This window comes from Podarcis pityusensis (assembly GCF_964106645.2).
Source record: "Podarcis pityusensis genome assembly, chromosome: 5".
NCBI lineage: Eukaryota > Metazoa > Chordata > Lepidosauria > Squamata > Lacertidae > Podarcis > Podarcis pityusensis.
In genome coordinates this window covers 27,452,488-27,468,124 of record NC_138032.1, presented here as the reverse complement: position 1 = coordinate 27,468,124, position 15,637 = coordinate 27,452,488, and the positions used below count along the sequence as shown (strand labels likewise).

At 42.2% G+C, this 15,637-nt stretch overlaps 2 protein-coding genes across 2 annotated transcripts in view; one reads left to right on the top strand and one right to left on the bottom strand.

The window, feature by feature from the left end:
* ATR (ATR checkpoint kinase) overlaps positions 1-6,640 on the bottom strand; it is a 45,326-nt gene extending 38,686 nt beyond the window's left edge. The window contains exons 1-5 of the mRNA XM_081007707.1: positions 6,484-6,640; positions 4,672-4,763; positions 3,811-3,960; positions 2,254-3,143; positions 1,464-1,654 (exon numbers count right to left, since the gene is read on the bottom strand). Of these exons, the coding sequence (XP_080863833.1) occupies positions 1,464-1,654; positions 2,254-3,143; positions 3,811-3,960; positions 4,672-4,763; positions 6,484-6,542 (1,382 nt within the window). The 5' untranslated portion in view covers positions 6,543-6,640. The remainder of the gene's footprint in view (positions 1-1,463; positions 1,655-2,253; positions 3,144-3,810; positions 3,961-4,671; positions 4,764-6,483) is intronic.
* A 2,815-nt stretch (positions 6,641-9,455) lies between these two features.
* The window catches only part of PLS1 (plastin 1), a 54,706-nt gene continuing 48,524 nt past the window's right edge, over positions 9,456-15,637 (top strand). Inside the window, exon 1 of the mRNA XM_081007985.1 lies at positions 9,456-9,746. The gene's annotated coding sequence lies outside the window, so the exon portion shown is untranslated. The remainder of the gene's footprint in view (positions 9,747-15,637) is intronic.

The following is a 15,637-nucleotide window of genomic DNA, read 5'->3' as shown; positions in this document are numbered from 1 at the left end:
GCTCCGCAGTGCTGGGAGGAATGCCCAGAAAGATTTGGAATCACATAGGGATGCATTGTGCAAACGGAACTTATTACACTAATGAGATAATTTCATTGTATACAACCCAATAGATCTTCTCTGAGTAGGGCTAACATTGAATATAACCCCGAACGTGGAAAAACATTAGAATAGCTAAATTGAACCAGATATTTACTCCTTACCATATGATACATGATAATTAAAAAAATATACTGACATACATCATAGGAAATTGAGCAATTTTCAGCCGATTGTGGGTTGGTCAAAAAAAGTGTGGCATATAAGCTAACATTATAGAAGTTTGTCTAATAATAGAAAAATAAAAATAAAAAAAATCCTTCCAGTAGCACCTTTAAGACCAACTAAGTTAGTTCTTGGTATGAGCTTTCGTGTGCAAGCACACTTCTTCAGATACACTGAAACAGAAGTTGCCAGATCCTTCTATATAGTGAGAAGGTGGGGAGGGGTATTACTCAGAAGGGTGGTGGGAATGGGAGATAGGCAGATAGCTGGGATGAGCCTGCTGACGACTCTTAACGACTGTAATGGGTCTTACAGGAAAAGGCAAGGGGTGAGAAGGTGAGAAATGGCTTAGTCATGTATAATGGGATAAGAATCCAATGTCTTTGTTCAAACCAGGTTTCTCCATGGTTTTAAGTTTGGTGATGAGTTGCAATTCAGCAGCTTCTCTTTCCAGTCTATTTCTGAAATTCCTTTGTAGTAAAACAGCTACTTTGAGATCTTGTATAGAATGTCCTGGGAGATTAAAGTGTTCTCCTACTGGTTTCTCTGTTTTGTGATTCTTGATGTCAGATTTATGTCCATTTATTCTTTGGCGTAAAATAATAGAAAAATAAGTTGGTTGAAAATTGATTTCCATTTGTGATATTTTGCAACATCAGGATAATATTCAACCATTTTTTTTCTTTTGCTCCATTATAAAAACTCTACTTGGTTTCCTCCCTTTTTTAAGTTTATTGCTTCACTCTGTGTAAATACATATGACCTTGTGTGATTATCACAGAGTTTTCATTTTGACAGCCTGAAGAATAACTGTGTTTGGGTTTTTAAAAAATATATATCCACTTAATTTCCTTAAAAATCGATGTGTATCTTAATGTTCAAAATGCAGGGAAATATTACATTATAATACATCAGATTAAGCTGCTAAATTATGCTGCCGCAGCGAAGCATTATACAATTTTGGCAAGTAAGGCTGCTGCATTTGTGTTTTCCCCCAAACCATCCCTGTGTTTTATTCTAGTCACGGTATCCCAGCCTATGTGGACGGGGCGAAATGCAGGAACAATCCACTGTATAGCATAATTGAAAGCATAGATAAAGCATAAGTGAAGACAAGGCTTTCAAGACCACTTCAACTCCATCAATTGCTTATTGCATTAGCTACATTTCTCTAGAAATTACTAAGTGAACCATCATACTCTGGTGGAGCTGCTGACTTCTTAGGGTGCTTTAAGGATAGACTGAGACGCGGTCTTTTTTCTGGAACTTCATCACTACTGCTGCTTCCTCCATCAGTATCAGATGTCTCCGGATTCTTGCTACACTGCAGCTCCTGAATGATCTCTTCTGCTTCTGTCACCAAGGCTGCATAAAGCGGACTCAGCAGATACTAAGGAAGATAAACACAGACACACCTCAATAGTGGTGCAGAACTTTATGAAATGGGGTGTGGGTGTGGGTGTGACCATAAAAATCATACTTTTGTTGCCTTGCTACACATACCCAGATACTATGTACATTTGCTTTTTAAGCTGTTGATTTTATCTTTGATAATTTTGTTGTCTGCTGTTTTAAAGCCTGCTTTTATTATTGGGTTTTTTTAAATTTATTGTTACTACTTGTCGATTTTTGATGGAACCACAGAGACAAGTAAAAATAATATATCCAACTAAACGTATTAAATAATTACACCAAATCTGAAATCTAGATGTCACAGGGAGAGATATCTGTAAACACGAAATAAAACCCCACCATATGGAATAAAACTGATGAGAATCTTTCTATCACTTAGAGACCCATAACAGTAATGCAAACAACACTGAGCTGGAGGGACCAATGATTTGACTTGGCCTGAGACAACTTCCTATGTTCCTATGCTTGAGCGTTCTCCGAAAATATATTTTTCTCCTCACGTCTTAAAATCTGTGCCCTTCAACCTAAGCCACCAAGCAAATATTTCACTGTTGTTGTTTTTTCCGTACAACTCACCTCCTGCTTCACCTGGCTTCCAACTACTGCAACAAAAGATCTGCAGATGCTGTTAATACAGGTCTTTCTAACTGGAACAGCAGATTCATATCCAGCTGGCACAAACTTCATGAAATACTGCAGTATGTGGCATAGCACTCCTTTCATCTTCTCAGACTGAAGAAGCCTCAGCACATCAGCTTCAAACAACGCGTGGAGCTTCTCCAGGAGTGTGTTTAGATAAAGAGGCTCAATGTTCCGATAGGAATGCGTTTCAAAAGGAAACAGGGTTCTCACCAATATTAACAAGGGTTCCTCATATAGTTCCAGCTCTTCAGCATCCATTTCAAGGAGGAACTGCAACATACCCCCCAAAACTGAGAAGAAACTGCTGGCTAGCTCTTCTGGAGACCCTCCTAGCTGCACTAATTCTGTTAGGAATTTCATGCTCAAAACTTTAACTTTTGGAGTACCGTACTCCAACAAGGAACACCCTATTGCCCAAAGAGTCACATCTTGTGGTTTAAAAAACACGTAAGAAACTATCTCAGTAAGAATCCGCATCAGAGTTATCTCCAAGCATTCTACATTGCTCATGCCCGTTAACTGTAGTTGGACAGAACTTAAAGAGCCCAGGGGTACATTGGGGTTGCATGAAAACCTTTTCACAGTCACAGGCCAACTCAATGAATCCTGCTGGAAGCGCACCACCGCATTTCTTTCATGGAGTAAAATGAGATCTTGAAGAAGATGCAGCAATTCTCTCGTCAGTAAGTCGAATATGGCACAGTTCTTGACTTTGAAAAGGCATAGTAAGGAACAAACTACAGTACTGATGTTCTCGTGCAAAATCTGGCAGTTTGGGGCGGCAGCAATTCTCAAAAGCCTTGCTGTGATCCAGTAGCTAAATTCTAGAAGAAAAAGAGAGAGAAAATGTTAAGATTTTCGGTCCTATGCTCACTTTGAATACAATGAAACTTACTTTTGGGTGAACTGGTACATGAGCAGGCTGCAAATCTTGTAGCACATGATGCATCTTAGAGATGTTCCGATGATCAGTAAAACAAGTGTTGCTTCACTGGGCTTTGCATAGCTGTAGTTTCATTTCCCCCTCCAAGTTTGGTTTGGAGTTGTTACATTGCCGCTGACCACTTTTGGTTCTGTTGATTTTTAAACTTAATTTTGTTATTTGTTTTAATATGTGTCAATGACCCAAAAAACTATCCCGTGACTTGCTTAAGCGAATCCATTGCCAAATTAGTATTTGAATCCAGGTCTAACCTTCAAACAAACCATAATTAACCAGTTAGTCAGTTCGAACAAAACAATAAGCTGTGGTTAAGCAGATATGGAAGTGAAAACCTTCTGAACTCTTCCTCATGGCTGTGCTGGAGAAGAGAAAGTTGTTTGTGAGCGCACAAGCCCAGGGTTTACTGCAGCTTGCTCTCATCACACTAAATTATGGTTTAGCGTGCCATCTGAACTGGGTCAATGAAAAGAAGAAATCAGTACCTGTGGTGCACACTATTGTAACGTAATTTACCATACCGAATTCCAAGGATTTTAAAATAAACTCACCGATACAGCTTGAATCAGTGACACTTTCTTGATGAGGAACAGTTATATTTACAAACACAAGCGGGGATGATTTCATGATATGCAGAATAAAATCAAGCAACATCATCGAGCTTGGCTGAGACTCGGTTTTCTTAACAAGTTCTAAAGCCACTGAAAAGAAAACAAGACTCGTGTTATGCCACGGTAAACCTGTTCCAAGACAAATTTAACATTTGCTGTGCTGCAACAGACAATCCTGAACTGCAATATTGTATTCTTAAAAATGAATTTCATACTTTTCAAGGTTTGCTAAACATGGTAAACAGCATGCTGTCATAATTTCTTCAATGCTACAGTACTTAACTTCTGCATAAAGGATGAGAAACAGTAGCACAGAAGCCTGAAGCTCAGGTTTGCTTAATCTCATCACAACAATGGTTTGTTGCAATGCCTGAATTATTTTTGTTTCTCTTTAAAACTCACATACTAAGCTGCAAGTCTATGGATCACACATATTTATCACCAACCAAAACCTGATATAGTAATTGTAAGAAATTATATTAAACAAAATTGGCTGTGTCAGTGAAAAGCTTATTTAAAATGCCACCTCAAACTACTTTTTCACACTGGAGGAAAGTTAATCTTCCATTCCACTCCAAAAGGGTATTTCCCCACCCCACTTGAATCGCATTAGTTACCCCAACATGCATATTCTATCAGAAGGCTTATTTGAAAATTGCCCACTCATCAATATTTGGGAATAGGTCAATGGGGGTCAGATATCATGCAGGGGTTGCCCTTTTTTAGATTTTCAAAATACGACCCCTTTAGTATTTAGGCTCTAAATACTAAAGGGGCCTTATTTTTAGTACCTTTACTTACCCACATCTACGTCCACAAGGATCCGGTCAATGAACTGGCAGAGTATTTGTCTTGGCTTCTGTACCACTGTATTGTATTCCTCTGGAGTAGCCCTGGAAATAAGAATTGTTTTAAAAGTTGCACCTGTGTTTCTGCTTAAATATGTTATTTTAACAATTTAAGAGTCTTTGCACAAGGCAACTATTAGAGTCTTTAATATCAGACACAACACCAACTTTCCCTGAAATCTTACTGGGGAAGAACTTCCATTTCTTTTTTTTACCAGCAAATTATTTGTCAGTTGACACCAAGTTATCCAAGATGCCTAAATCTCAATCAGACTGTGAAGCATTTCAAAGGAGTGCAGCACCTTCAAATTTTGTGTTTAGTCTCTACATAATGGTAAAAAGAATAAGGGTCATTGATTAGATCTAAGGCTGTAGATGTAACCCCACTTTACACAGACTAAGCCCTACTGAATTCAACAGGACCTATTTCTGAGTAGACATTAAATGTGCTGTGTTAGCCAAGCTTATTCATAGCTGATGGGGGGGATGGGGGGGGTCAAATGAGAAAACAGCCATTCAGTTGGGCAGTAAAAAGTGCTAACAATTTTCCAGTAGCAAAAGCAGGGCATAACAGTATTACTTCATGCAGGGAAAGGCCTGGTACAGATTTATTTCATGTCAGGGCACACTTTGCCTAATTAAAATCTTCTTTGAAATATGAAAGAGGAGAATAAATGGTCTGGGGTTTTTTAATCCAGGCATGTATTGCAATGAGAATCTCACTGAAACATAATTGAAAAACAGAATCATTTCTACTGCAAAATTAATGGGAGTGAAGTTTTCCAATGATGGAAGTATTATATATTAGTATGGAAATATAGCTGTTGGGTTTTTTAAAAAGATGCTCAAGTCAAAGAAATAAAGTAGCAGGTGGAAAGAGTTCTGACAGGTGTTTAAATTATTTACTTTTACAAGTAAGGCAGCTTAAGTATGAAATAACCAGAAACTTGCTGTTCTTGACTGGTCAGACTGGGGAACACACCAAGGGAAAGTGGGGAGGGGTTGGAGGTAATTAGCACTTAATTATTGTAATTGGAAATAAAATTACAGTATCAGAGTCTACCTAAAAAGCTACTACCCCCCCCCCCCCAGTGGAGGCACTTTCTCTGTTGCTGGAGGATCAATTGTGGTTCCACGATGGAAACTAAAGGGACACCTGCATATATTCCTTGCCAGCTAAAATTGAGGATCAGGGTTCCAGCTTCAAACTCCTGAGAATCACTAATGCATTGAGACCCAGAGGTATAATAACGTTTTGCTCAGTGCTTTTTTTCCCCCCTGGAGGGCCGCAGGGGTACGCATCCCCCTAAACATTTTGTGAATCTTTGTACTTTTGTCCATTTACTGTATTTATTTTTCCCGATTTCAACTACAAAATGGGGGTTTTCTTGAGTCAAAATGAGAGCACTCCTAAACATTTTTTAAAGGAAAAAAGCACTGGTTTTGCTACTTGGCAGGAAAAGGAATGAGGGACGGAACAAGGCTACATCTGTTCTATACTAGTTTTAACTGTCATGGCTCCACCCCATCCTGGGAATTGCAATTTAGTGCTAGGTCTCTAATCTCTCTATCATTACACGGCTCACCACCCTCTCCCAGCCTAGCCTACCTCACAGGGTTGTTGTGAGGATAAAATGGGGTCAATAAATGTATTGACTCTGCTTGGCTCCCTGGGGAGAAGTAAAACTAGGGGCACGGGAGAAGCAAGCAAGCAAGCAAAGGAAGGGGGGCATTTCCTACTCCAGCAGGTTGGCCTGAGACCTACCTGCCCAGTTCCTTGAGGGCAGGAATCATAGAGGCCATTTCCAGGCTCTGATCTGCCATTGCGCCTGCCTCTCTGTTTTCTTCCGACGCGTCTCCCGCCAGCTTACTTTCGACTTCGCATGGCTCCCGCGGAAGCAGGACGGCGGCTGGTAGGAGGCAAACTTCCCGGAAAGACGTTTAGTACCGCCCTCTTTTTGCTGCTGTGCAGGGCTGCTTATAGTAGGGATTTCATCGCCGCGCTGCAGTCAACGACCTTCCTTGGCCAAAACAACGCAGGGATAGATAGGCTGACATTAAATTAATTGCTTTTCTCCGTGCAAGCGGGAAGCAGGGAGAACATATTGCAGCATCGTTGTAGCATTTAGCTATTTAACAGCCCGCTCTTGTGCGCATATTACACCAAAATTAATTCCACTGTGATGTTCTGTGCACGCGCCTTTGCTTCCCCCTACCCGGGGCAAGTGCTAGAAGTTCTCAGCGGGCTTACTTCTAAGTAGGCACGCATGTTGTTGTTGTTGTTTAGTCGTTTAGTCGTGTCCGACTCTTCGTGACCCCATGGACCAGAGCACGCCAGGCACTCCTGTCTTCCACTGCCTCCCGCAGTTTGGTCAAACTCATGCTGGTAGCTTCGAGGACACTATCCAACCATCTGGTCCTCTGTCGTCCCCTTCTCCTTGTGCCCTCCATCTTTCCCAACATCAGGGTCTTTTCCAGAGAGTCTTCTCTTCTCATGAGGTGGCCAAAGTATTGGAGCCTCAGCTTCACGATCTGTCCTTCCAGTGAGCACTCAGGACTGATTTCCTTAAGAATGGAGAGTTTTGATCTTCTAGCAGTCCATGGGACTCTCAAGAGTCTCCTCTAGCCCCATAATTCAAAAGCACCAATTCTTCGTAGATCAGCCTTCTTTATGGTCCAGCTCTCACTTCCATACATGATGTATGGCAAGGTGATGTCTCTACTTTTTAGAGTCACACTATTTAATTCCATAGAGTCACACTATTTAATTCCACAGCCCGTTGGGGCCGAGACCCTACGCCTCGCTGGGGTCGCATCCCTGCTGACGGTTTGTGGAACTACTGGATGTGAAAAGACCTGAGGTCTTATTGAAAGGGCTGCATGTAAAAAAACCTAAGTAACACGTGTTTCCTCAGTCCAACTTTTTTGGTCATCTTTAAGGGATTTCAGACCTCAAAATAAAAATAAAAAATTATTTATTTTGTAAATGCAATGAATGAGCTACTCAGGTTCGACCCACTGAAGTTCAAGGACACATCTCGCTTTGGTTCAATAATTCCAGCGGCTCTACTCTGAGCAGGGCTTGACTGAATCCAGCCCAAGGTCACTGGAGTCCACGAGATAATAGCCTGTGGCGCCTGCAGATCCGAGGCCTTCCAGGAAATCACACCCGTCTCTGCCCTCGAAGGCCTTGATCCCGCACCTTGGGGTGTGGGGTGGAGGTTGGTAATGATTAAACCGTAAGACAGAAAAGCCCTCTGTGTTCCTGTCAATTAATTTGTGTGTCATACTTGAGTTCTGGCATGTAAAGCTGTTTCTAGCAGGCCCAGGCCTCAACAGACCTGGTTCACACACCGTGCCTTATCTGAAGAGCCTGCAAATACTGCAGATCAGCAGTTAGTTCTTTCAGTTCTACCTTTTGCCAGATTTTATCAATCTCTCCATGGTCCAACTTCTAGAATGCTCTTGTGCTTGAATTCTGTCTGTAGGCTTTGCACAAGCATCTGGGTGGCCACCATGAGAACACAGCATGCTGGACTAGATAATCCATTGGGCCGATCCAGCAGGCTCTTCTTATATTCTTATATACGTAACTGTATTGGAACCACCTTCCACGCCTCTTGGAATATGAATGTTAACTAATGAGCAATGTATGCTATCACGTTGAGTACAGGTAAGAATCCTGTTGGAGACCTCAGAGTTTCTCTCTCACCCTAAGTTACCTTGCATATAGAAGTTATTGATGCATGGTTTTTAGTGACAGCTGCACTTAATCTTCCTAATATAGCACTGACTCTGGATTAATTTTAACTAGCTTTTATTATTACAGGTATATCCCACTTACCTCCAAAGAGCTCAAAGCGTGAGCATGCATCAGGTCCGCTTCATTTTATCCTCTCAACAACTCTGTGAGGTGGGATAGGCTGAGAAATGGGAAGTAGGAATTTGAACCTTGGTCATCCTAGTATAATCCCAAAACCATACTAGTACTATCATCCCTGATGTGCTAGTACAAATATACTCAAAACAGTTTCTTTCCAGATGTAAATAAATAGGGGGATGACACCTTGGTTTGATTTCTGTTCTTTTTTTTATATTCAGACATAATGTCCTGTGGGATTACAGTTGAGGACAGGAGTCACATCCTAACCATGCTCACTTAGAAATAATTATGCTTAGTATTTCAATAGTTTATTTTTTCATTGGACCTGGGTATCATAATTCACAACTAGATAAAAGCATATGGTGCAGGAAAACCTAGAATATTTTTATGTGTGTTTGAAGTTTAAAGATTTGGGTGGGAAAATATTCTCTGGATCATGAGTGCTATTTACTTTGTGTGACACATAACAAAATATAGTAAATATTATATAAAAATATTATTTCAGGCATCATAAATTTAACAAAACTGAAGCAATCAGTGGTGCAGCAGGATCTTATCTATGTTGGCTCATGAGTAATTCCACTTCCAAGCAAGTGTACAAAAGGAATTGTAGCCCTGGGCTGCAATACTATAAAAAAAACCCCGCCTCTTAGAGAGTAAATCCCACTGAGTAAACGTGCATGGGATTGCACTGTTTAGCATATTAAATCGCATTGATTGCACGGGGGGGGGGGAGAGACCTGTGCAAAATCGCCTACCAAACACTCAGTAGCCAGTTCTTCAGAACTCTGCGATAATCAATTTATCTCTCTCTCACTCTTTTTCTTTTTTTTTTTAAAAAAGCACACTGATAATCTCTGGAATTTGATCCCATAACGACAAAGCCAACAGATCCCCTCCCTGTTCCTTTTGCAGAGAGCGCGTTCTACTGATCCAAGCCCGCCTCCCATCTCCGGGGACGCAAGGCGATGGACTGCTACAGCTGCCAATCAGCAAGTGCGGCGACTGGCGGCCGGTTGCAGGTGTTCTCTCTACTTTGCGGCGCTTAGAGGAACCTCGCCTGGAATCGGAGCTGCAGCTAAATCCGACTGCGCGTTGCAGCAGCGGGCAAAGGAAGCAGCGCAAGAACCTCGGGTGTCTCACAGGTACCTTACCCCCCCCCCCGGGTCTCTCCCAAGGGCAGAGAGCTTTGCATCCTTCCTTTCTTAGAACTACAGGGCGGCTGCTCAGAAATGCCGGGTTTATGTTCTCTAGGATTGTGGAAACTTTTGTGGGCTTTGTCAGCTCAGTTTTTGTTTTGTTTTTTCCATTTGCAAATTGGCACAACCTCCGTGTCTAGTAAGCAGGCGGGCCTAGTAGGGAGTGTTGCCTAAGGCGTGTGAGGAAGGATGGCAACATTTTGACTTACAAAGCAGCTCTTCTCTCTCCCTTTAACAACTGTCCCCTCCTACCAAGGGAGGTGGTCATGTACGAAACCGAGTGGAACTTTATATTCTGCTTGTAACTGATGAGCAAGAGAAGGCTGGGATTGTGTTGTGCCTTTACACAGGCAGGATAGGATAAGAGAAAATGCCTTTCCTTTCTCCGCCTCTCATTCTTCGCGGGCAGAAATATTACAAGAGCGCAGTTGGGGTGGGTGGGTGTTTGTGAAGTGCCAGTCTAAAACCAAACTTTAACCTCCTGAGGGGAAAAGGTAACACCGTTAGTATATGGCCCTTCATTATTTCCTGAATAGTTTGCTGTTGGTCCCCGTTACTACATGAAGGCAGAGCTGCAATGCAATTTGCTGCGTAATTGCTGCTTCTCGAGTCTGCTTCTCCTCAGTGCTGCTGGAGCTGCTTTTACTTCTTTGGAAACAAGATGAAGGCAGTGTGTTTGTGGCCCAGTTGTCCTCAGGGGTATAAGATGGATGCATTTGAGAGAGCTCTTGGCAATTTGTTTTTCATCCATGGCTGGTCACACCCAGATTCCTCCCCCCTGTATAAAATCTACCTACAGCAGTGAATTAAAGCAATTCCTCCCCCCCCCCCTTCCTTGATCCTTTCAAAGATCAAAAGTGTGTCTGAGATCATATGGAAGAATTGAGATATTTCCAGACTTTCAGGTGCAGCAATGTTACTTTTCTTTTCCTGCAGTGTTTGATCCTTGGAGAGGAAATGAGCGCTGCTTAACCTCAGGATCTATCTTGATGCTTATTGTATAAGATAGGAATGGGCGAGTATGAAAAATTAATGCAGTGCCGTAGACTGGAGAGAACCAATACACAAGCATTCTGGAAATTCTCAAATATCCTTATGGTTTTCTGAACAATTTCAAGTGTGTATCTAATATGGTTCAGGAACATGCTAAACTAACTTTCTGAATGCTGACTGACAACACATTGTGAGAATTGATAGCATTGGTTCTCAAAACCAGAAGGAAGATGTTACTAGGGAGGCATGGAAGTTGATGGTGGGGAAAATATAGAAAAATAGAACAAGTTTTGTTTGAGCCAGGAACATGGGTGTAGCCGGGGGGGGGAGCTTCCCCCCAATCAATAAAAAGACATAGCTAGCTTTGGGCCTGTCCCCCCGAACAAAGGGCCTGCCCCACTAACAAAAATCCTGTCTACGCCCATGGCCGGGAAGGAAATAGTTCACTCCTGAGCTGTTACTGCAACTGGCACTCTGGGGCCCAATTTCTTGTGGTACAGAATAATACCTTCTGACCCATTGTGCTGGAGGGGGTGTGTGGATGAGGCATGGGTGTCTCTTTATACAGATCTGCCAACTCCACTGGCTGGGGAATTTGGTTGCCAGTGGGGAAGCCCCACTGGTGAAGAGCACTACAGTCTGCAGAAGCTTCTGTCGCCTGTATTCCCACCTGTCAAAATGGGGAGTTTTAGGGGAGAGGTTGGACTGGCATCCTCTACTAGCTGGATTCTGAAGCTAGGTCTACTGCTCTCATGTAGCAGCACCTGGGAGCTTGTGTGGCAGAGGTATTTTCTTTTGCCCCTACCTGGCTAGCATAAGAAGGCATTCTCTCAGGTACCCAGGACCCAAATTATATAAGGGGTTGTAAGTCAATGCAAGTATTTGAAAGCAGGCTTTGTAGCACATAGGCACCCAGTACAGTTCTTTCAGAATTGGTGTTATACATTCGCAGTAAGTCACTCCAGAGAGAAGCTTTGCTGCAACTTCCAAACCAAAGTCAAGGGCAGTCCCTCACAGACTAAATTACAGTAGTCCAGTCTTGAGGTTACCAGTTTGTGGATCACTGTGGTAAGGTTCTACCTCTTCAGAATGGCCATGGCTGGAAAACCAGCCAGCAACAGTAAAAGGCAGTCCTTGCCCTGGAGACCACTTGAGCCTCTAATGACAACGATGGCTGTAAGAGCACGTCAAAGCTGTGCACCTGTTGCTTCAGACCTAGGAACTACCTGCCCACAGGGCTTCTGTCTTATAAGAATTCATTTTCAAGTTGCTGCTGTCTTCTGGATGAGTGTCAGCATCTAAGCGCTGGTCCAAGACCTGCTCAGTCTCACCTAACTCGGTACAGAAAAATAAAATTAATTGTCATCAGCTTACAGATGACAGCTTGCTCAAATCTCCAAATAACTGCCTGTTTGCTTAATTATTTTAAAGCATTTATATACCACTCAATGTCAAAAATCTCTAAATGTTCCCAACAGCTTCATATATATGTTAAACTAACACTTCCTGCATTCAGCAGTATAGTATTAGTATTTGATGTAGAAGGTTAGTTTACTTCATCTATGCTAAAGGAAGGACCAATTAAAGCAATAAAGTATGAATATATATGCAAGAGAAGTAGCAGATGCATGTGTTTCCAAGAGTTCAGAAAATGTCTATTCTCTTGGGTACTTCACCGCCGTTCTTGATAACAAGTGTGATCGCTGGCAATTTCATCCATATATGGTAATTAAAGTGTCAGCCTAATAGGCTAGGTAGCTCACCTTTGATCGCACTGCTATATGTATTATGCTGTGCTTGTGTGTTTATATATAATCTGTTCAGAACAACCTGTAATCAGTATTTCACTTAGAACTTGCAGTGATGAACTGAAAGGAGTGTGTTTAGAGCTTAGCTGGGGTGCCTATGGCCCTCCAGATGTTGCTGAACTGCAACTTCCATGTCTGACGATTGGTCATGCTGCCTGGGGCTGATGGGAGATGGAGGCCAGTATTTATCATATTACACCAATGCCTCATCCTGTTGTGAAACGTAAGCCAACCATTTAGCTACATAGGCAAGGAAAAGAGAAAAGAAATATGGAATAGGAAACAGGAAATGATTTGTGTTATCTGTAGCTGCATGAAGTCTATAACAGTCTTACTGATTATTTATATAGGATTAAGATTTCATCCTTGTATATCTGGCCTAAATTTCCCTTGTTTTACCATCCTCAGTAAGATATTGTTGATAACTTAGCAGCAAATAACTTACCTTGGGATCTCTGCCTGAATATGCATGTAGGTTATGACGCGGGTAGCGTAAAACCTCAGTGCCTAGGGCTTGCCAATCGCATGGTCGGCGGTTCGAATCCCTGCGGCGGGGTGAGCTCCTGTCTTTCGGTCCCAGCTCCTGCCCACCTAGCAGTTCGAAAGCACCCTTAAGTGCAAGTAGATAAATAGGTACCGCTTTATAGCGGGAAGGTAAACGGTGTTTCCGTGTGCTGCTCTGGTGCCGGTTCGCCGGAGCAGCTTCGTCACGCTGGCCACGTGACCCGGAAGTGTCTGCGGACAGCGCTGGCTCCCGGCCTCTAGAGTGAGATGAGCGCACAACCCTAGAGTCTGTCAAGACTGGCCCGTACGGGCAGGGGTACCTTTACCTTTACCTTTTATGATCATCCAAAGACTTAGGCACATGCTGATAATGGCTTGAAATAAGTGACCCACCTTTCGTTGATAAATTTGTGGAGGATAAAGCTGTCTAAACACTTTTTAAAGCTGTCTTAGTTGGTGGCCATTACCGCAACATGTGGAAGAGAATTCCATAGTTAAACTATACACAGTGTAAAGAAGTACTTTTGTCTGTCCTAAATCTTGCAACATTCAGCTTCATTTGATGATCCTAGTATTTTGAGAGAGGGAGAAAGCCTTCTGCACAGCATACATAATCTTGCACAGCACAAGTATGCCCCCCCCATAACTTTTTTGTTTTAAACTAAAATGCGTCAAAAGTTATAGCCTTTCCGAATAGGGAGTTGCTCCAGCCCCTTGATCGTTTTAGTTCCTCTTTTCCAGATGCTTTCCAGCTCTAGAATATAATTCAGTAGCTTGGATCCTAAGGTAAATTAACTAAAGGAAATTCATGGGAGGAAATTTTTCCATTCCTTCCTTCCCACTGCTGCCTTGTGAGCCCTAGGGGTCAGGGAGCCTGAACAATGTGGGATAAGATCTGTGCAGAGCTGCTGGGGAAGAAGGAATCACTTGCAAACTGGGAGGACCTCTGCCCACGCCACAATGTTTAGGAGGGCCTCTCCGGCTTCTCTGGAAAAACTTTTTGGGTGGAGGGGCAAGGAAACTTCTCTTATCTTATGATACTGTATATTTGCAATGTGTATTTAGTAAACTGGCCTTCTGTGTGAGCTTTGCATGTTCTGTTTTTGAGTGTCTCTCTGAGTTACGTAATTGCTCATCGCTCTATTTGAGCATTAGTTCACTTTTGATCCTTATTGATCCGGTTGGACAATAGTGGTTATCCTTTTTACAATAATATGCCTGTTTACTACTGCTGAAAATTGCCACATTGTTTCCTACTTGTTCTTCTTTAACTGTGAGGAATTCTGACCTTATACATGTTTCTAAAATTAAATAGAATGAGGAAGATGCTGCCAGTAAGACATAAGAAGGATTTATGGATGCATGAAGTCTCTGCAATATTTAAACAACTTGTGTGATGAAGGGCAACTTAGGAAACTTTAACCAGATATAGTTACTATTACTAGCCATAAGTGCAGGCCAAATACGTAAATCTGTTCCACTGTCAATGTCAGTTTTTCAGAATTAATTTGCCTACTTAATAGCTTTGTATATTGGGCAGTAACTATAATAAAGCAATAAACTTGTTTAACAAAAAGGTGCTACATTTTGTGTCACAAGCTGTTTCAGGTTTTAACTTGAGCTGTTCCAATTAATTCCAAGGGCATATTTATACAATAAACTTAAACTAGTTCCACATCCATTCCCTCTTCCCAGAAGACTCTGATACTTGTAATTTTGTGTGGGAAAAGGGAGGGAATAGGGGAGGCAGTAAAGATATATAACAGGGTTTTTTCAGCACTTTACCTAACTGTAGCACAAGGCTGTTTGGAACTCTCATTGAGTTCAATCAAACTTATTCCCAAGTAACTGTGACTAGAATTGCAGGCTCTTAAGGATGTCATAATTGATGGCACCATGGGTGCTTAATATTGCAAATGGGTCATTCAGATACTGCAAACAGGTAGTTGTCAATATGCTTTTTAAATATACTTAATTTTGATGCCAATGGTGTGGACACTGGGGGGGGGGGGAGTGCATCAAACCCAGAATAAACACCAGTTTGGAAAGACCCTAAACGAAATATAAGTTTGTAGTACAAATGCTTGAGAGATGAACTGACACATATGGTGGTGAGGATAGAGTGCCAGACTCCTCTGAGGGTAACCAAGCTTTGAAGCCCCATTCATTAAACTCACTGATGACACTGAGCCGGTCACTATAGTCCCCTTCAGATGTTATCCCATGAATTCCAGGGATACATGTAGTAGGGAGAGTGCCTGCTTCTGTTGGGTTCCCAGTCCTATGGAGGAGTCTATATGCATTCAAATGCAGTCTTTGGATGGAGCCAACAGGATGTCCATCAGGCATGACCCTGCTTCTCCCTCCACTTGTTCTTAGAACTTGTGGTAGGTCGCTTCTGAAGTGGGCTTATCTCTTGGTGGATTCATTCTTGCAGGATTGTTGAGAGAATTAAAACTGGTGGCGGTGGGAAAGAAGAATGTACATTGTCCTGAGCTCCTTGGGAGATGGGTAGGGTAAAGAATATTGGTG